Source organism: Maniola jurtina, chromosome 12, assembly GCF_905333055.1.
Source record: "Maniola jurtina chromosome 12, ilManJurt1.1, whole genome shotgun sequence".
NCBI lineage: Eukaryota > Metazoa > Arthropoda > Insecta > Lepidoptera > Nymphalidae > Maniola > Maniola jurtina.
In genome coordinates, this window is record NC_060040.1 from 537531 (window position 1) to 560955 (window position 23425).

General features: G+C 35.8%; 1 protein-coding gene across 1 annotated transcript in view; it reads right to left on the bottom strand.

Moving 5' to 3' along the window:
• LOC123870279 (organic cation transporter protein-like) overlaps positions 1-23425 on the bottom strand; it is a 33944-nt gene that overhangs the window by 3302 nt on the left and 7217 nt on the right. The window contains exons 3-5 of the mRNA XM_045913512.1: positions 3431-3632; positions 2391-2491; positions 1758-1912 (exon numbers count right to left, since the gene is read on the bottom strand). Coding sequence (XP_045769468.1) covers positions 1758-1912; positions 2391-2491; positions 3431-3632 — 458 coding nt within the window. The remainder of the gene's footprint in view (positions 1-1757; positions 1913-2390; positions 2492-3430; positions 3633-23425) is intronic.

The window sequence follows — 23425 nt, forward strand, 5'->3', positions numbered from 1 at the left end:
ATTCTTATAATATTATATGAAAATGTCAGTCTGTGTGTTACCTTTTTCATGGCAAATCCATAAAAATTTTTTTTTTGGAAAAAATCGATACAAAGATAGGTACTTTCAACATTTTGGACCTGAAGGGGCTCGGCCTTCTATTCGGAAAGTCGGAATTCGATCCCGATATGGCCTCAACTTTTTTGAGTTATGAGCGATTAACGGTCCTATACACTAAACATGCTCACGAATTATCCTTGTTTAATGTATTAAACAGCAACGTTTTGAGAAACAAAAAATAGTGTAGCAAGTTGAAAAGGTGATCTTCTTTTAGAGTCTTTCGGATTTGACGAAAATACCATATTTATCCAAAGAAAAAATGTGACACATTGCTAAAATCACGAAAAATCAACCAAAACGCCTTGTAAAGTTTCCGTAAATATGATTTGCCTACTGCAATAAACACGAAACAAAAATCGTTTTTACTAATGTAAGAAAATGAAGTAGAATTGGCGTATCTTATTTTTTACTTGAGTCCTTTCATTATTTAATGAAAAATATTCTAACATTCTAAATATTCAGAGACAGCTTGCAGCGCGAGTGAAGCGAGCACAAAATCGCAGAACAATTTATTATACATTTTAATAACAATTTCCTGTTGTCTGGGATTTCAGGGGGTGGAGGGGTTGGGAGTACAAACCCCCTGCCTACAGCCATGTATAGATTATACCCTTAAAATCAAATAGTTCCTACGGGATTTTGAAAAACCGAACTCCACGCGGATGAAGTTGCGGACGTCAACCAGTTATAAAATATTTTAAAAATTCTTATAGGTTCACAAACGTATTAGTTGAGTGCTACCGTTAAATTTGTTTACGTGAAGTGCATTTTCATGCAGATTACATCTTATTTATGACGGAACGTCTACTTTGTTTGACCACGTGCTACGATAAAGTTTTTTTGTAACATTATCACCTTCACGCGAACCTAATAAGAACTGCCATAGTATACCATGACGTGTAGACGGTATTAAACTTATTTTACGAGGTACCATCTAGTTTTTTTCTACGAATCTTATAGTTTTATCATACGTAGCAATCCACCCGGCTTCGCACGGGTAGTTTATCAAAGTTTTCGTAAGGATCTCTATTTTTTTTAAAAATTAGATAATAGCTTATGTCACTCAGGATTAATGTAATTTTCTACTGGTGAAAAAATTTTCAAAATCGGTTCAGTAGTTCCAGAGATTACTCTCTACAATCAAACTTACACACTTTACCTTTTTATAATTTTAATATAGATAATTATCTATAATATATACTTACCCCTGGTTTATTTAACAAAAGCAAATAAATTTTTTTTTTTATAAACTCGAAAATTGAAAATTTTGTCATAGTCGATTAAATCGGCGCGGCGACCCACTGTGCTTTTATAAAAGAATAGGGGAGCGCGCCGGTTGTTACCTACTCGCGCTATGATACCTACCATCGACATCGGATGGCGGCGTTTAGGGCTCTTAAATATCACTCGCTTTAACGGTGAAGGATAACTGATTGCCTGAGAGTTCGACATAGTTATAACTTTTAAAAATAAAGTTTTTTTTAATAGTTTTCTGTAATGTTCTTAAAAGTTGTGTGAAGTCTATCAATCCCCACTTGGCCAACATGGCAAACTATAGCCAAATCCCTCTCATTCTAAGAGGAGACTCTTATCAGGACAGTACAGGGTCAGCGATAGGGTGATGATGATGAGGATGACACGAGATAGGTAAGACTTACCAAGAATGAAGCCAGAGCTGTAGACGCCAGCACCAACGACTGCTTCGAAGAATTCCAAGCTCACATATGTGACGTAGTTCTGAGAGAAGGAGCGTCCCAGACCCACGGCCGCCGGGGCCACGGCCGTCAGGATGAAGGCCACTCGACGACCAAAACTGGAAGTAAAAATATAGGTTTTTGTTAAGTAACATGATAAAACTTAAAGCTAGTCTAATCTAATTGCTGTACAAATCATGACATGATATAATAGGTCTCTTGTAGGGGCCTCTTGGGTTCTTGAAGGAAATAGACTACTTTTTATCCCGGAAAATTAAAGAAGAATCCCACGGCCCAGGCCCATCCGTTTAACCGATTTATGTGAAAAGTACAGTGATAGCTTGAATTCCGAAAATTGATAAAGACAACTTTTTATCCCTGGAAATCAAAGAGTTCCCACGGGATTTTTAAAAAACCTATATTAACGCGGATAAAGTAGCGGGCGTCATCTAGTAGGCTAATTTTTAGGCATCTAATTTTATTTTAAAAAAAAATAGAGATTCTACGAAATACTACGAAATCCTACGAAAATTGTAATAAGCTACCCGTGCAAAGCCAGGGCGGTTCGCTAGTCATTGATAAGTTATTTAAACTCACTTGTCGGAGATGTAGGCAGTGAGCGGTAGCGCCAGGAATATGCCCGCGCTGTGGAGCGTGCCCACCAACGTCCGCTTCCATTCCTCGCATGCCAAGTCGAACTGAAACATGTGGAAACCAAAAATGTTATACTTATACACCGCTGAAACTGTTATCATTCGCCTATTGCCTGGACAGTACTAGTTTTTTTTATTAAAAGGGGGAACATATGTAGGATACTTGACATTCTGAGAAATACACCGTCTTATGTAGGATTACTAGGATTTTTCCCGTCTTAAACCACCTTGGTGGCCTCACTCATCGCACATCGGGAGGCTCCAAGATCTTTTGAGAAACGAAGACATCGTTGCCCCCTTGCGCGATGCCTATTAGGCTCGTCCCGGGGAAGAAGAGGTGATAGCCTGGTGGCTAAGACTTTCACCTCCTATTCCGAGCATAGGGTTTGATGCTGGACCCTTATTATATAATTTAAGCCCCTAAGAGGTGGAATTTCCAAAAAATCCTTTCTTAGTGAGTGCCTACGTCATAGAATAGAATAGAATAGAATAGAATAGATTTTTATTCAAATAAACTTTTACAAGTGCTTTTGAATCGTCAAATAATTTACCACTGGTTCGGAATGCCGTTCCTACCGAGAAGAACCAGCAAGAAACTCGGCGGTTGTTCTTTTCAATTGTTAAATTTACAATAATATTCTATACTATACAAGCAATTGCAGACCCGCGCATTGCTGGAGCGAGTCAAATCCATGCTTTTTTATCATTTACATAATCTTCGATTGTGTAATATGCTTTTGCCAGGAGCATACTTTTAATCAATGATATCTTTTAATGGCTTTTTTAATCTTTGGTAACATACAAGAAACCTACCATAAAAAAATTCTAATGTCTATCCGTAGCGATTTAGGTTGTAAGCTCAATCTGTCATAACAAGGTTATCTGTGCCAATCTTGCCGATTTAGAAACAACTCATATAAATATTTCGAGGGCCAGTAGGAGCCTGAGACGGCCTCAACAAAAAGGGGGGAAGGGGGAACTCACCGTGGATACGATGGTGTCGTGGTTCTCGTAGACCCATCTGGAGCAGCGCTTTGTGTCAGTGGGGTGGAAGGATTCGGCAGCGCAGGAGGTGCCAACCGGGACGTACCGCTCGCAGCGCCCTCTGCCGTCGGGAAGGGCCCAGTTTCCCCACCCATTTGTCTCGAACTTCGGCGGGTCTAACTCGCATTCTGGGATTTTGCATCTGAAATAAAATTATGTAAATACTTAATTAAAAGTTTATTTTAAGTAAAAAAACCGGCCAAGTGCGAGTCAGACTGCGCATTGAGGGTTCCGTGCTCCGGTATTTTTTTCGACATTTTGCACGATAAATCAAAAACTACTATGCTTAAAAATCTGTTTTAGAATGTACAAGAGTCTGTTTTAGAATGCCCTTTCATAATATGATACCCCACTTGGTATAGTTATCTTACATTGAAAATTTAAGTTTTTTTTCTGTGATGTAACCACAAATTTACGGTTTCCGGATTTTTTCCTTTACTTGTGCTATAAGACCTACCTACCTGCCAAATTTTATGATTCTAGGTCAACGGGAAGTACCCTATAGGTTTTCTTGACAGACACGACAGACGGACAGACGGACAGACAACAAAGTGATCCTTATAGGATCGCTTCGTTGTCTCACTTGTGGGTTCCATTTTTCCTTTTGAGATACGGAACCCTAAAAATGGAACTGCTACTGCATGGTTTTTAGTTTCTTCATCGGTTGACAACAGTTATTCATTGACCTGATGTAGGTACCTATGCAATAATGCCACAGTGCTATGGATACACTGTACACAGGTATACATTTAATGAATCTGACCTCTTAATCTGATTGCAACGGTCATTCTTCCCTTTGTACCCAGTTTCAATAAACGTAATTCATGAATCCCAAAAGATAACGACCCGCGTTGCGACCACTGCTCTATCTTACTAACATAGGTATCTACTTATAGGCGTCTTTATCCTCCTATCGTATCCTTCCTCCTTCTATCCTCATCCAAAACTCCTCAGTGCGTGAAGACCAAAGTCTTCGAACTCGAATAGTGCATGTTACCAGGGATGAAATGGATCGCATGGTCACTTCGGGCCTCATAAGAGGTCTCAGAGTCATTCAGAGGGCGATGGAGAGAGCTACGCTTGGAGTTTCTCTACGTGATCACATCCGAAATGAAGAAATCCGTGACAGAACCAGAATAGCCGACATAGCTCAAAAGATAATTTCATAAACTACCTTACGGTTCAATTTAGCACCCTAGAAAGATGCATAATATATTATGCGGGAAACAAAGCAAATGCGTTCAATGAGAAATCCAGATAAATTAGTTTTTAACAGAGCTCTCTCCGTCACTTACTCCATACAATCGTAGTTCCCATTTCATTTGAATATTAAGCAACCAAAGTCCATGAAATTTTGCAGACATAGTCTAGAAACTAATATCTGTGTCTGTGGTGTTTTAGATTTTTCTAAAAATATGTAGTTTTAAAATTACAGGGGCTCAAAGATTTGTATTTTTCTTTAAAAAAAGGCCCAACTTTGTGCTCGTTTTTCTAGACAACGAAGCAATTTAATGAAATTTGGAAAAACCACAGACCTAGAAAATTTAATGAATATTATGTAGTAAAAAAATTATCGTTATATATTTTATATTGTTATAATTATGTGGGAACTACGAAAACCAGAAATTACACCCAGAAATCTTGAAAATTTCGTGCTGTCTCGATTTGTGCAAGCGGGGTGGTGAAGTGCGGGGGACGACACGTGAAACTGACAGAAACGGACAGTCTAAACACACGGGCCACATTTAGACTGCACCCGACTCCAAACTTGTCGATAGGTCTAACTAAATACATTTCAACTTGCGTTAGACGTATGCGTTACCTACTCAGACGTTGCCTGTAGATAAAAATATGTCTCATGTTTGCTGGCAATAGCGCATGCATCAAACCCTGCAAGTTGCAACTCTCTTGCAACCTATTCCTCACGCAATACGCACAGCTTTAATATTATAATTTTTGACAATGTATACTATATGTAATGCCATATCACAGGTCACTCTCTGATTTATTGCTAACAATTTACTTCCAAATGCAAAGAAATCTAAGTGTGTTGAATTCACACTGCCCAATACCAGGACCTTAAATGACATAAATTCATTGATAAATAATCATATGTTGAAAATAAAGGAGAACCCCGTGTTTCTCGGTATAATGTTAGATGCAAAGCTTCTATGGAACACCCACATATCAACACTTGATGGTAAACTCAGCTCTGCTGCTTACACTGTTAGAAAAATTCGACAGGTACTGACGTGGAAACTGCAAAAATTGTATATTTTGACTATTTTCACTGTATTATGTCTTACAGACTCTTGCTATGAGATAAAGCGGTAGATATTGAGAAAAAAATGTATTACAGAAAAGGACAGGACGTGCAATTTATAATTTAAAACCGCGCGCTGCCATACATTAAAAATATAAGGAAATAAGTACCTTATCTATTATCTTATAGTAGCTTCTAAACATATTTACAACTAGCTAATGCCCGCAGCTTCGCTCGCGTGGATATAGGTTTTTAAAAATCCCGATCCTTTCATTTCCCAGAACAAAAGTTGCCTCTCCGTAATAGCCCGTCCCCGGGATGCAACTTGTTTCTGTATCACGTAAGAATATTTAAACGGATTATCCTTTTCAAATCCCGAGGGATCACCAGGATTTAGGAATGCAATTTCTTACAGCATCAGGGTTGAGGTCAACGACAAAGTGTTTACTTGGTATAGATACCTTCAATATCAATTAATAATCGACACTTTTTAAATCCCATTAGCTTTAGTAGTCAGGTCCCCTGCAACATCAGGATTGAGGAGTTGGAATCCAAATTTTTTATTGAACAATGTCGCAAACTTTCTTTATCGATTAAAAAAACTACCCAAAATTACGCAGTTAGGTTACCTGCCAAATTTCATGGTTTTGAGTCAACGGGAAGTACCCTAGAGGTTTTCTTGACACACACGACAGACAGAGAGATAGACAACAAAGTGATCCTATAAGAGTTCCGTTTTTCATTTTGAGGTACGAAACCCTAGAAAACGTAGGAACGGCATTCCGAACCAGTGGTAAATTTTTCTGACCATCCAAAAACACTTTGAAGTTTACCTAAAAGTTTACAGGAATAAAAATTTATCATTGTATTCCATTCCATTTCATTCTATTCCATTCTGTTCAAAGATAAATAGATAATAAAAATATTTGTCACCGAAACAATAATTTACGATACATCGACCAATATCAATTTTACTGATGACAATCTGACTATTACCAAAGTGAACGACTACTATAATATCTATTATATACGACTAACATAATATGTATTATAAATTGTGTGCCGTTTGCATTCTCACTAGGTTCTCATTAAGTTTGTTTTATTTGGTTAAACTTTCTGGCATTTATATTGTTATGACGTTTAATTGGCAAACAGTCTGTTTATTGGCTGAAACTCAAAAATTCAGCCAATCACAACAAAGAAAATATTGTAATAATGATTGATGCAGCTTTCTGTAATTGAAAACAAAATATTTGACATTAACTTGAATGTGACAGTGTTTTCCGAATAGGGTTGCCAGAGGCCCCGTATTTTACTGGTTACCCCGTATGTCAGGATAGAGAAACCGGTAATTATGAAAATAAAATACGGGACAAATAAAACTAAATATTTTTAGGGTTCCGTAACTCAACAGCAAAAAAAACTCTTATAGGATCACTTCGTTGTCTATCAGTCTGTCTGTCTTTCCGTCTGTCCGTCTGTCCATCTGTCCTTCTATCCGTCTGTCATGTGTTCATGAACAAATATTAGTATGTATTTTCAATTTTCAAAGTAAGATAACTACATATATCAAGTGGGTTATCATATGAAAGGGCTTTACCTGTTCATTCTAAAACAGATTTTTATTTATTTTTATGCATATTTTTTTTAATGCATAACAGTTTTTGATTTCTCGTGTAAAATGTCGAAAAAAATACCCGAATCGGAACCCTCGGTGCGTGAGTCTGACTCGCACTTGGCTGGCGAAACCGAACACTGACGTTATGTCCAGTAGAAAGAATATTTTCCTTTTGCGGCAATGCGTAGCCGAAACCCACTCGATATTGATCATGGTCGTAGCCAAGGCGGCGGGGCTTGGTTTGAGGATGTTAGCCTTTTTTTATACAAGTTAGCCCGTGACTTTAATCTTTTCTAGTGGTAAGTGATGATGCAGTCTAATTTCTTGGCCGTTAGGGCCATACTAACCATATAACTAGCCATGACCGAAGCCTCCCACCAGACCAGAAATTTAGAAATGGCGACTGCGCCTGGGAAGCCGTCAAAAACCTAAGCCTAAAATAATACTTACACTATTTCTTGCATTTGCTTACCAACGCGCTCACTTCACTCGCGCTTTGAATTTGTATTACTTGGTGTAAGCCCCGCAATTTCGTTTGCATGAATTTAGAGTTTTAAAAATTCCGTGGGGGATTTTCCGGGCTAAAAAGTTTATGTCTGGGATGCAAGTTACCTCTGAATAGTAAGTACCAAAATTTTGGTAAAGAAGATGGGCCGTGAAAGGGTAACAAATAGATAGGCAAATAGATATACTGTCGTATTTGTAATATTAGTATGGATAGGGAGCTTTAAAAATAAAATCTTGCTATGGCTAAACTCGTTTCCCTTTCACTTTAATTCTTTCTGTAATTGAACCAAAAACACTTACGCTCACTGCGCTCGCGCTTTTTTATTGTTGTATTTTATCTCACTGTCAAATTGAAAGGCGAAATTCCACTAACCAGGTAATTAGCCCATAAAGTTGAGCGAATGTTTTTTTCCTCATGACAGGATTCAGTTCCGGCCCTGATAAAACCTCTCCCGAAATCGATTCCTGGCTACGGCCATAGTATTGATACTGTGAAGGTGGAATTACAAGTTAAATGTAAATTTAAGTTAAAATGCAAAGATTGTATGCATGAAATGTATAACATTTTGCTTTACAAAACTAGAGTTTTTAAAAGCTATTTAAATAAATAAATCTTTTATTTAAAATCACATTGCAAACACAGTTCACCAATCAAGACACGGCAACATACAGAGAAAAAATACAAAACTTACAAATAAACTGAAATATCTAAATAGGCTTTCCATGCATTTCAGAGAGAACCACCGCCTATTTCTTCAAATACTTCAAATTTTTAAATTTCTTCAAATCTAAACCCCGTATTTTTGATGGTGGTAGCCTGTAAATCAAAAAGAGGCAGGTGGCAACCCTACTTGCCACATGACATTACAGAATGAAAAATTGTTTTCATTACTCGGTAAGCCTACTGCCATAGTTTCACAGAAAGTGTGACGGTAGTTGTGACCTCTGATTGGTCGACTCTCTTTCACTATTTGCTAAAATTGATGATTGCAACAACAATTTTTTCTTTTTTGTAATCAAAAACAGAACACGGACGTCATACAGGTTGACTAATTGCAATCATTTCTGACCGGCTAACATTGTTCCGCTAGTGGCTCAAACTCACTGTCGCAGCAAGAACATGGTAAATTCAGCCAATCACAGCAATTAGAATTGGTTATCACAAATGCACCGATCTAGGAACCGAGAATACACGAACCAGGGCAGATAGAGATGAGAACAATAATATCATACGTAGGAAATCGACGGGGGATCGTTGACAATGATCCTCTTAAAACACTACCACAAACGGCACTCTTCAACAAAAACTGTCACGCCATGGCAATCAAAATTTTTAACAAATTACCATCTGACATAAAAACACTCACAATAAGACAATTTTCAATAAAACTTAAGAAATGGTTGCAAGGGAAAATTTTTTACTCCTTAGAAGAATTTTTCCAATATGATAAAAAGTGATTTTGACATAATAAGATATATTTTTCATTTGATTTTGACATCTGTATACCCTAGTATTTTATTTATTTATTTATTTATTTACAGTGCTGAGAAAAAATATAGACTCAACTTAATATTTGAACTTGACTACAATATTAACTAACTAAATATTACCAAACAATATGAAAACCATAAAACACAATACACTTGTTATAAATTCATAATGATTTTTGTTGTAGGTATTTTTATTACGCAATATTGCGTAACAGTTGCCCGTAAGCCGTGTTTGAGCTGTGACGAATTATATGGGGCTATAGGGTGGCAACACTGAAGCTGACATGTCTGAAAATCAGCTGTTTAATTTTAATTACAATTTTAAGTAAATTTACATTTAAATAAGACTACAATTATTGTAAAACAACTGTAATCAAAGTGTATTTTGTGATAAATCATAATTTCAATACCGATCTACTGCCAACCAGCACCAGTGAGACGGACTTGTGAGCGGTGTGACGTGATTCAATAACCTATAACCATCGATGTATAAGGATATGCCATTCCCATATAAATACGTTTACAAAAATGAGCCTATAAAAAAATAAATATTACGTCATTGAACTCGTCAGTGAATTTGACGCGAGCGTCAACTCTCTATTATTAAAAAGAACAAGGATGGAATGGAGCTGTTTTGTGCAATATTTCGTCAATTTTTTTTTGCGTTAAAAATATTATTAGTGCAGATATGAGCATGTAATGAATCTAACAAAGAATTTTCACAAATAATATGTAATAATATAAACCATAACCAAAAAAACTTCTGTAGTACGGAACCCTCTATCAATGCGGCAGCTTCGCCGTTGCGGATGCGGAAGCCCGCAAAATCGCTAAAATATAACTACGTCATACGTACGACGTATACATACAAAATACACACATCGTTAAATAGTTAAACACATACATAAACATACATAGTTAAATACATAAAAAATACATATAAGCATGTATACACTCAAACATACATGTATAGTTTTCGCGACTTGCAACATCCGCATCCGCGTGACTATCCGCATTGATTATTATTATTGTAGATGCAGATGTGGATGCCCAAATCAATGCGTAACCTTCACAATTGCGGGTGAGGATGCGAATATCGGAAACATCGCTAGTCTACTAGTACATATACAAACATACATAGTTAAATACTTACAAACATACAATCATAGTTAAATATATTCATGATCATAAGTAGTCTGTCATACGCGAATAAAAAGTTTTACTTCAAAAAAAAATAACACGACTCCATTCTTTCTGTATTCCAATTGTACGATATTTTTGCGGCAAATATTTAATCATAGCAAAATTAAAAATATACCCAGCTTATACGTTAAATTAAATGAGAAAACGATATACTTACGAGTGAAATGTTATTCCATCTTTTTTTTGATGGATTTCCGTACGGTTTTTGCAAGATTTGACCGCACATGACGGCATTTTCGACAGTCAAAAACACGTGCGATACGATAAAGCGTGTGCGGCCGACTGATGCGTGATAAAGAGACTTTTGCCAATTCTCTTTAACTTGTGAGCGCATTTTTTTTCTTCTAAGGGCCTATCCATATACATCGATGCCTATAACGGACTTTTACCGGGGGAGTATCTGTTATTATTTTATACAACTTATTCAGTAATCCAACACTCCCTACACGATAGGTATTCGTACATACTCGAGAATCTCGAGACACGTCCCTCCACACACTTAGGCAAAACTTGTTCTCGCTTTGCTTGACTTACAGTGGAAGTGAAGTTGAAGAATGATCTGTACAGTCTGTACCTACTGCCTCAGACAAAACTAACATTCCACTGTACACATAATGATTACAGTACGACATAGTCCACCTGAGTTAGGTATAAATAGTTATTAGGCATAGTGTAAGTCTGACTAAATTTTCCTATGGCCTCTTTATTTGTGTTTGCATCAAGTACCTACTTATTACTTGTTTAGTTTATTTTATGATATAGGTAATAAACCTAGTCAACATACCAGGAAACTAATTTTAACTTTTCTTCCTAGTCTATTAACTTATCTCACTTTTGTTATCTCGCTGTCTCTCATCCTCTCTCTGCTAGACTCCTAACACTTTCCATTTCCTTCACTTACATATATCTATTGGTGTGTTTCAGGTATATAGTACAAGATGGCTCCTATGTTCACCAGAAAAGCTGCCGCTCTTGAAGAACAACAGAAACTGAAAAATGCTTTACACGAAATAAAATCACTTAAACAATTAAATACCCAATTACTGAAGGAACAAGATGAAAGTGAAGCTGAGATGAGAATCATTATTGCTAGGAACTCACAGTTAAAGTCTGAACTTGCAAACCTGCACAACGCTCATACTTTGTTATCAGAGGAGCGCGACCAACTTCAGTTGGCAGTAGGGTCGTTCAATCAGTGCATACAAACTTATGAAGAGGCTCTGGGAAAGATATCTATGTTAGAGGATGAATTAAGCCAATCTCAACAGTTAATTTGTGACCTTCAGTCACAAATAGCAAGTTATGAAACACAAAAAACAAATAACTTGTATGATGAGCTGCTTGCTTCATCCTCAACAGCACCAGTGTTGACAATTGACCTGACCTGTGACAGCCCTTGTGCTGCTAATAATAAGCCACATTCAGAAACTATCCATTTAAATAGTCACAAAAAAATTAAAAAATACATTAAAATTGGTAAATTAATTAAAAAAACGAAAAAATTAATAAAATTTCAGAAATTATGTAATAAAAACATTAGGCTTAGGAAAGAACGTTCAGATTTATTAAATAAGCTCAATACATATTGTTCCTCACTGCAAGAGATGAGAGTTCAATATGAAACTGACGTTCGGAGTCTTAATGAGGAGATTCTAAAACTGGAAAACTCCTTGAAAACAGTTACTTCCCAGTACGAGCTGTCACAGAAACAGGTCGGTGAGCATATACTGGCCGCTGATGAGCTGTTAGCCTTAAGTAATTATAATATAGATCGTCTTGACTCTCTGATTAATAGATGTGAGTGCTCAAATAAGGTTCCGGACGAAATGCCAGTGGACAGTCAGTGTATAGGACAACAAAAAGGCTGTGAAAACAATGGTTCCTCGTTACATTGCCCTCAGCGGAAAACATTTGTTGTTTCAGATGGATTGGGAAAAGACTTTGGTCATTTAATAAGTAATAAATTACATCAAACAGTGATCAACATATGTAACCCAGGGGCACCATATGAATATATAATTGAAAATTTAAAAGGCTGCTGTTTAGATAAATATAGTACAGTTGTCTTGTTGATAGGTGACAGCATGCAAATAACAAAAAAACAAATTTTAAGAAGTTTTGCATACCTATTGGACCTACAAGAAAATACGGGTTGTAAATTCATATTGTGCACTTTTCCTTACTCTTGCACTTTAACCCCAGCACAAAATAGGTATGTCTATAAACTCAACATGCTTATTAATAATTTAAGTTTTGGCCATAGGGATTATATTCACATAATAGACACGAATAATTTTATAAAAAAATTTTCACTGACAAAGGATACAATGTACTTGCCCCTTAGTTATAAGAAACAAATAGCTACCTTGGTAGCTTGTAATATACAAGACACAGCTATTTTTAGCTTGAGTTCTTTTGAAAACGGTACATGTTGTACTAATAATATAGACCTAATTAGTAATACTACTAATTCCAGTTTTTTTACGTTGGATACAAACTATTATAATAGTTTGGATACAAATAGTTGCATGGACACTACTGTAAACAGTAATAAGATTTTAAACTAAGTAGTGCGACAACAGATAAGCTATGTAAAATCAATCTTGTACACCAAAATATTCAGGGCTTATCTGGCAAGGAACATGAGATAGAACTATTTATTAAAAAATTTGATATTGACATCTTATGCCTCACTGAGCATTGGCTCAATAGTTATCAATTAATAGTAAATTTAAAACATTATCAATTGTCAAGTGCGTTCTCTAGAAAGAAAGCTATACGCGGAGGGTCTTTAATATTAACCCGCAACAATATCAATTATAAAGAACGGAAAGACATTGTTAATCTTTCATTGGAACGCACTATTGAGCTGTCCTGTGTTGAGCTGGAGCGCTATATTGTCGTCTGCGTGTACCGACCCCCCTCAGGTGACTTTGTTCTGTTTGAGGACGTTATGGAAGAGGCCTTGAGGCGGATATGTAGGTCATCAAAAAAGATATTAGTTTGTGGAGACTTCAATATTGATATTTTGCTTCACACTTCTTTTACTGACAGATTACTCAATTTATTTAAAAGCTTTAATTTACAGAAAATTTTCAATGAACCAACACGGATAACTGCAAATTCAGCCACTTGTATAGATAACATTTTCTGTGACTGTAAGATTGTCGCAAAATCGATCATGACGAATCTAAGATCCGATCACTGTGGACAAATGATATCTGTTCCCAGTGATAATCAAGACATAACAAAGTTAATAAAGTATAGGCCAGTAACCACTAAAAAGGTAAAGCAGTTCAAACTAAAGGTTTTAACTGCTTTACCTAAACTTGACTTTACTCAGGGTGGTCCGGATGAACACTATAATGCTTTTTTTGATCTCATAAACTCTCAATTTAATTCTACCTTTAAAATTGTAGAAAAAAAACTGTTTAAAAATCTTAAATTTAGTGACTGGGCTACTGTTGGCATCTATAAAAGTAGAAATAAGTTGTTCGACTTGTATGCAGAAAAACAATATAACTACACTCCCACATTTGTTGAATATGTAAAAAATTATTCAAAATTATTCAAAAAGGTTTGCATACAAGCAAAGTCACTCTGCATAAAGCAAAAAATTATTAATTCTGATAATAAAATTAAAGCAGCTTGGGATATCATCACGGATGAAACTGGGAAACAAAAAGTGCATAACAATAAATTGGAGCTAAAAATTAATAACCGTATTATTGACTCCAATATTGAAATTGCAAATACATTTGAGAATTTTTTCCAGAACATTCCAGTCATCACTACTAGTTCCCTTAGCTCTTCACCAACAGAAGCCTATGATCTTCTCAGGGCCAATGTCACTGAATGCGGTGTGTTGTTTAGGTTTGAATACGTTACTCCATATGACATTGTTAAAGTGTTCAAATCTTTACAAAGCAAAAAAACCGGAGATCTGTGGGGAATATCAGTAAAAATAATTAACAATATTATTGATATTATTGCGCCATATCTAGCCTTAATTTTTAATGAGTCTGTGGATACAGGCGCTTTTCCAGATCTCATGAAATGTAGTAAATTGATACCTCTTTTTAAATCGGGTAGCAAAAGTGATCCAAACAATTACAGGCCAATTTCAATTTTGCCAACACTGAGCAAGATATTTGAGAAAATCATGCTCAACCAACTGCTTCAGCATTTCAATTTAAATAAGCTACTCCATTCTGAACAGTATGGCTTCACTAAAGGTCGATCAACAACAGACGCGGCCGCAATGCTGTTAAAGCATATATTCAATGCGTGGGAGGGGTCACAGAATGCCATTGGTATTTTCTGTGATTTATCCAAGGCATTTGATTGCGTTGAGCACGAGACTCTTTTAGTTAAATTGAGCCACTATGGAATCAAAGACACTGCGCTTGGTCTCATTGCGTCCTATCTTAGTGATCGTATTCAAACAGTATGTGTGAATGATGTGAAGTCATCCGGATCAGCCTCACTAATGGGTGTTCCTCAAGGCTCTATTCTAGGTCCTTTCATGTTCTTAGTATACATAAACGATTTACCATATGTAGTCCAAAATATTTGCGATATCGTACTATTTGCTGACGATACGTCTTTGATTTTTAAAGTCGATAGAAATAAGGACAATTTTGACGATATAAATGGTGCCATATCTCAGGTAACTCACTGGTTTACTGTAAATAATCTACTTTTAAATGCAAAAAAAACTAAGTGTATTGAATTCGCACTGCCCAATACCAAGAACACAAGTAACATTAATTTAATGATAAATAATGATATTTTGAAAATAGAAGAGACTACTACATTTTTGGGGATAACCTTAGATGCGAAGCTGCAATGGGGCACCCATATATCAACTCTTGCTGGCAAACTAAGCTCTGCTGCTTACGCGGTTAGAAAGATTCGACAATTAACTGACGTGGAGACCGCAAAGATAGTATATTTTGCTTATTTTCATAGTATTATGTCTTATGGAATCTTAATATGGGGTAGAGCGGCAGATATTGGGAGAATTTTTGTATTACAAAAAAGGGCAATACGCGCAATTTATAACTTAAAACCACGCGATTCACTTCGAGAAAAATTTAAGGAAATAGGTATCCTTACCGTAGCCTCTCAATATATTTACAACAACATAATTTTTGTAAGACAAAATATTCTTAGTTACAAGAAGGTTGGCGATCTACACAACAGGCTGACTAGACACCGTAACAGGCTTGCGACTCCTACACTCCGTCTCAGGAAGGTCCAAAAGTCATTTGTGGGAATGGGTATAATCTTCTATAACAAAATTCCTCAGTCAATTTTGGACTTGCCTTTACACAGGTTCAAAAAATCTATTAAAAATATGCTCTTGAGAAAAGCATATTATACTATCGAAGATTATGTAAATGATAAAAAAGCGTGGATTTGAACTTCGATTCGCTCCAGCAATGCGCAGGACTTCAATTGCTTTTATACATGGCATAATATTGTATATCAAATCTTTGAAAAGAGCAACCGCCGAGTTTCTTGCTGGTTCTTCTCGGTGGGAGGGGCATTCCGAACCAGTGGTAGATGCTTTTGACGATTCGAAAGAACTTGTAAAAGTCTAATTGAATAAAAACATTTTGAATTTGAATTTGAATTTGAATATAAACTCAGTCTCTATGGGGAAGTGCTGGAGTAACGTTGTATTTTTTTCGGCATAGATTTAGATTCAGTTAATCTTCATAAGTATAATTTTGTTATTATTATAATCATTTTGTTCCACTTCGCTTTGCCCCGTGGTAAACAATTAAGCGATATTGAAAAACAAAGAATCATTGATTTAAGGAGTTGTGGGAAAACGCAAAGGGAGATAGCAAGTGCGATTTGTGTTCTCAAAGTGTAGTTAAAAACTTTTTGAAACAGGGGATTAAAAATTATGGCAAGAAAAAGCGATCAGGGCGACCTTCTAAATACGCACCTCCTGTAAAACGAACTGTGTTGAAAGAACTTTCTAAAACGGGGATGTCATCTTCAAGCCTGGTGCGCCAATTTAACTTGAACTGCCATCCTAGCCTCGTGAGGAAATGGGCAGTACTGTCTGAACACTTCAAGTATCAGAAGTATTTTAAAAAACCGGTATTGAAGTCACATCATATTGCAGCTCTACTTGCATTTGTAGAAAAGTACATCAGAAATTCGGATACTTGGTAGCATTTGATTTTTAGTGACAAAAAAAAATTTAATCTTGATGGACCCGACGGTTCCAGTTATTATTGGCACGATTTAAGATTCGAAAAAAAAATCTGTCACGACGAGCTCGGGGAGGAGGATCTGTCATTGTTTGGGCTGGTATCTCCCGACTTCAGAAAACCGAATTAGCCTATATAAAAGGTACAATGAACGCTGCCGGTTATCAGAATTTGCTTCACGATTACTTATTGCCTTTTATCATCTTAATTGAAGATTTCAATCTAATTTTCCAACAAGACAATGCACCACGCCATGCAGCTTCTACTACTATTCAATGGTTTCAAGAGTTCAGGATTCAGATATTGGAGTGGCCGGCTGCAAGCCCTGTTCTCAGTCCAATCGAGAATGTGTGGGGCATATTAGCAAGGAAAATTTATGACCAAAATAAGGCACCAATCGCAAATGTTCACCAACTAAATGAAGGACTGGAGTTATCATGGACTGAAATTTCAAGTTCTGCTTGGATGAAGTTGGTAGACAGTATGCCTGATAGACTGATAGACATACTTAAAAATAAGGGAAAATGGACCAAATATTAATTAAAATAAAATTAAAAGAGACATTGAGTTTATAATTTTTCTCAGGGCCTGTGGCATGTCGTAGACTATGTTTTAAAAAAAATCGTCATTATTAAAAACAAACAAGAATAAATATAATGTTTAGTTTTAATACTATTTGTAGTACTTTGCTAGTAAATCTTATGTAATGTATCATTACTATCTTTAAAATTAAAGTTCTATATCTGCTTGAGTCTATATTTTTTCTTAGCACTGTATTATGATCCATGGTTATGACTGGCTTTTAATTTCTTATTTGGTTTTGACATTTTTTTTTGCATTGTAGTTACGTTTTAATTATTTTTTTCATTTCAATGCCTGATTTGTTTTTTTTTTATATTTTAATTTAACGAACCGCATGTAAGTAGATATAACTAACATAATATTTGTACGCCACTACGGCTAATGTGTCGAACCTTGTAATCATATCATTATCTTTTATACACACATTATGCAAATAAATTCTATAAATTCTAAATAAATATGATTATGCCTAATATTTACATGCATCTTTCTACAATTACCTCACTTACTACACAAAGTAGCGGAAACGCAACGAGAAGGATAACGCCTTGGCCCACTCAGCCCTTCCGACACTTGCCTGCCATGAAACCAGATCTTAACGTGGACATCATTAAATAAACACTTCCTTTTCCAATTTTTCCCTTACCCGTTACCTTGAGTGTTAGATATAGATAGATAAAGATAGATAGATAGCTACGTCTGTGTAACACTCTAGACTCCAGAGGTAAAACGACCAATATTATTGATTCGTGCATTTGCAATTAATGAACTCTATGTCTACACACTAGAGCTCGTTTAGCTTTCGCTTTCTATCTTAAAATAACAAAAATTTGCCCTCACTGCGCTCGCGCTCCTGTGTCCGTCAGTGAAGTTACGTCTTTTTGTGTTATTATATCAATCAAGCAGATGAGTTTTAAACGTTTAAACTTTAGACAAGTCTAGTGAAAGAGTAATAAAATAAAAGATAGATACTTAAGAGGAAAGATAATGCGAATGACATAGACGATTTCACCTTCAAACTAGCAATTTTGACATGTCATGACCCTCTATTGACAATTAATCAAGCAGACATTTCAATCTGCGAAATTTACGCGGACTTTTAGTATTTTGACGTAGGAGGGTAAAAGATCCAGTACATGAACGAATAAGGACTACCCTGACATTGACCTAAAATTAAGGTATATGAGAATCGTTCTATATATAATTTTTATATTTTGTGTGTCTGTACACAGTAGGTATACACTCTTAAATTATTTAAATATCAAAAAATCAAATAAAATGCGTGGTATTAATTATTATAACTTATTTTATTTAACAAAAGGATAAATTGCCAGTAAATGAACTGGGAATTTCAGTGAATGAACGAACTCTATCTAGTGCATAAACTCTCGATTCCTATTAATAAATAAATTCTTAAATATATTTTCGGCTTGGAATTCAAAAAAAATTGTCAGATTTTCACAGTTTTTGACTTATTGTATATTTTTTTCTACATTTTGCGCGATAAATCAAAAACTATTTTACATAATAATAAAAAATAAAACCTGTTTTAGAATGTATAATAGAGCCCTTTCTGTATAATAGAGAAAAACTTAATGCCCATGTTGCACCCAAGTCGCTGGAAGTGCAACATCAGCTGCTGAATGTTTTGAGAGTAGTGAGAACAATATACCGTAACACATGTTATCAGATTTGTTCCTTTGAGCCGAGAAGCCACATGTTCTGATGCTTTTTAGACAATCTAAGATCTCTCATTAAGTGGTCCAAATCATTTTGATTGAATAGTCTAAGTTGAGATGTAAAAGTCACTACATCGTCACTACCTTCTGAAAGTTCTTGAAGTAGATTGGAGGTACTGGGTTGGGGCTGAGGTACAGATTTATCACCAGAAGTCAGAATCGTTCTAATTGTAGACTGCAAGTTACAATAGAGTCGCTTGGAACAATTTTTTTGCTGTTTCTTCTGGTTATATTCACAATGCAGAAATAATAATCATCATGGTGTTTAGATGGTTCGCGCCAAATTATAATACTTTTTTTAGTAAAAGTAGGGTCTATTCTTATTTGCTCATAAACGCAATGAGGAAATACAGCTTCCACATATAAAAATTTGGAGTCCAGGCCTTGCTGTTAGCTGCTAATGGGTTCTCAAAGTAGCCCGAGTATGCTTGTTTTACAAAGTTAGACACACTTGCACGACATTCTTTAATACGTACTCGCCACCAAATGGTACAAAAATGATTGGAATAACTTGCAGATGTTCTTCTTGATGTTAACACCTCGATAAATTTTGGAAATTACTTGTGTGATCTTAATAAAGTGTGAACATACAAAGTGTGAGTATAGTGCAAAATATGGGGGTACCTGTATCTCAAAAACTAGAGCTGCTGTGTAAAAAATTAAAGTAGATCTGAAATCAGCGACGTCAAATTAGTAAGAAACAGTTTCAAAACCTAATAAAACAAAAAAGTTGAATTTTGTATGCCAGTGAAATGATTCGGAATCGGAAGCCACTTTATATATCGCGAAATTTGGAAATGTGGTCAAATTTTCGAAATCCATATTTATCAATGAAAAGCGACATAATTTTGTAAGTAGTACTTACTTACTTCAGTTTACTATTTTTGAACAGTTTCGCAGAGGTACCTACAACAATCGGCCTCATTCAATCAGCCGCCATATTTATAGTAACAGGCAAATAAATACAATTAAGTATTGGAACTACAATACCTATGCTCCTAAATGTATCTTAAAAAACAAGTCTCATTCAGCGTTACAAGTGCAGAAGAGGAAGTAGACAGACGGATTAACATCAGTTCGAACAAGTACTGGGCACAAAAGGAAAGAATGAAAGGAGCTTACCCAGTACATCTTAAAAGATCCGTTACAGATACATGCATCCTGCCATGCCTCACCTATGCCAGCCAAACATGGGTCCAGACAAAGAATATAAAAAGAATAATAGTGACTTGCTAAAGGGCGATGGCAAGGAGCATAACTTAAGGAAAAAATATTCAAAGTGAGAATTGAAGACATAAGAAAAAAGACAAAGCCTACAGACACCTTGAGACATGCCCTAAAACTGAAATGCAAATGGTCATATTGTATCGATTTTTACAGATGAAAGAAGGACAGGAAAAATCTCCCCTTGGCCAGGTCCAGCAGGCAAAAGAAAAATAGGTAGACCGAAGACGCGTTGGTCTAATGCTATTGTGCAAATCGCGAGAGAAAATTAGCTTGATAGTACCAAAGACAGAGAGAAATGGGGATACCCAAGAGGGATCCTTATCCAAGAAAGAAGAATACCAGAATAAATATTTTAAAAAAAATCTAAAGAAAAATTAAACCGACTTCAAAAACCACAAACACTAAAAAGTAAAAATAATTTTAGTGATTGTGGTTTTTGAAGTCGGTTTTATTTTTCTTTTGAAATTTTTTTATTTCACAATTTTTAGTGGCCCCACTGTACATGCCATACCCAGTTAAAACCCTACTGTTTACTAAGATATTATCGAGCATCGATATTAAGATCGCGAGCAATTTGCTCTTATCCATTGAGGAGTTCCGTTCTCCATCTCGGAAGATATTCATCAGATCTTCATCAAATTTATATGGGACCACCTGCGAAGTATACCCTATCAAACAAAAAAAAATCCAAATTGGTCCAGGCGTCTTTGAGTAATCGGGGAACATACGTTAAAAAAAAAGATACCGAGGAATTCAGAACCTCTTCCTTTTTTTGAAGTCGGTTAAAAATATTTTTTAAATTTTGGTAACAGTTTCCTTTTTGTGATCCCAGGGAGCTTTAAATATCGATTTTGAACCAAATCGGTCAATCAACAAAGAATTTCAAAATGGCGTCGACTTTTTTAAATTTTGGTAACAGTTTCTTATTTTGTGATGCCAGGGAGCTCTAAATATCGATTTTGAACGAAATCGGTCAATTAACAAAGAATTTCAAAATGGCGTCGACTTTTTTAAATTTTGGTAACAGTTTCCTTTTTTGTGATCCCAGGGAGCTCTAAATATCGATTTTGAACGAAATCGGTCAATTAACAAAGAATTTCAAAATGGCGTCGACTTTTTTAAATTTTGGTAACAGTTTCCTTTTTTGTGATGCCAGGGAGCTCTAAATATCGATTTTGAACGAAATCGGTCAATTAACAAAGAATTTCAAAATGGCGTCGACTTTTTTAAATTTTGGTAACAGTTTCCTTTTTTGTGATGCCAGGGAGCTCTAAATATCGATTTTGAACGAAATCGGTCAATTAACAAAGAATTTCAAAATGGCGTCGACTTTTTTAAATTTTGGTAACAGTTTCTTATTTTGTGATCCCAGGGAGCTCTAAATATCGATTTTGAACGAAATCGGTCAATTAACAAATAATTTCAAAATGTCGTCGACTTTTTTAAATTTTGGTAACAGTTTCTTATTTCGTGATCCCAGGGAGCTCTAAATATCGATTTTCAACGAAATCGGTCAATTAACAAAGAATTACAAAATGGCGTCGACTTTTTTAAATTTTGGTAACAGTTTCTTATTTTGTGATCCCAGGGAGCTCTAAATATCGATTTTGAACGAAATCGGTCAATTAACAAAGAATTACAAAATGGTGCCAACTGTTTTAAGTTTTGGTAACAATTTCCTGTTTTGTGATCCTAGGGATCCTCAGATATTGATTTTGAACAAAATCTATGACAGTTCAAGAAAATAGATTGTAAACACTATTTAAATTATTATCATTAACATTAAATTAAATGAAAACACGACGCGCGACGTGTACTGCAGCCCCTGAGCTTGAGCACAGGCCGAACCGGTATAAACCGATTTTTCTCCGTACGCGACGTAGCGCCTGTGCTCACGCACACACGCGCCTCAAGCTTGTAGTAGTGTAGTACCTATCGTAGCGCGCTTATATGAAGCTTTGACTCTGTTCGCTACTCATGTGGTTATACAACGCAATACCAAACTCACAAACACTCGTACAAACATACAGACAAGTATATACTCACACACACTCACACACACACACATGGACGCACGCACACGCACTTTTGAACGGTTTGAACGGAACACGGTTTTGAAATTGAAATTGAAAAAAGTGTAAGAATTTGTAAGAAAATATTTAAAAAAGGTATATCAGCCGGTTTTTTATTCCAGCTCTTAATACATGTAAAAACGTCCAATCTGTTCATTTACTTGAGCCTTTACCCTAGTACCTAATTATATCGACCGCCCCATATCAAAACAAAGTAAATGTCATTTTTCCGAAAATCGTTTTATGTCATAAGCCTAACTTTCATAGTATGTCCCGTTGTATTGTAAGGACACCCACATTAAAGTAAAATTAAAAGCTAGTAAGTCGCTTTGACCATTTTAAAACATAGTAAGTCTATGAACTCGCTAGGTTTTTTATAGATTAATGCGCCTTACTAAGTTTTTCAAAGGAATTAGATTAAATAAAATAAATATCACCCATTATCTAAATACCATGTCAAAACAGTAAATACTTAATAATGCATTAAAACTTAAAAGTAAGATAGGAAAAGTCAAAAGGAGTTCTGACCTCTACATGTCAACTGTTAAATATGGTTTGCAAGGGAAATACTTTGCATACTTACATAATGTTTTTAGGGTTCCATATCTCAAAAGGAAACACGGGACCCTTATAGGATCACTTTGTTGTCTGTCTTTCTGTCCGTCTGTCCGTCTGTCGTGTCTGTCAAGGAAACCGATAGGGTATTTCCCGTTAACCTAGAATTATGGGCAGGTAGAGAGGTCTCAACTCTCATAGCCCAAGTAAAGGAATAAATCCGAGAACAAATTTCGTGATTCTAGATCAACGGGAAGTACTGTATAGGTTTTCTTGACGGACGGACGGACAAATGGACAGACAACAAAGTGATCCTTTAAGAGCTCCGTTTTTCATTTTGAGGTACAGAACCCTAAAAAAGAAAATGATGCACATGTAATGAATAAATGTGTAGGCCAGTCTTCACACTAAAATATTTAAACCCCTTTAATTTAAAAACTGTCATAGC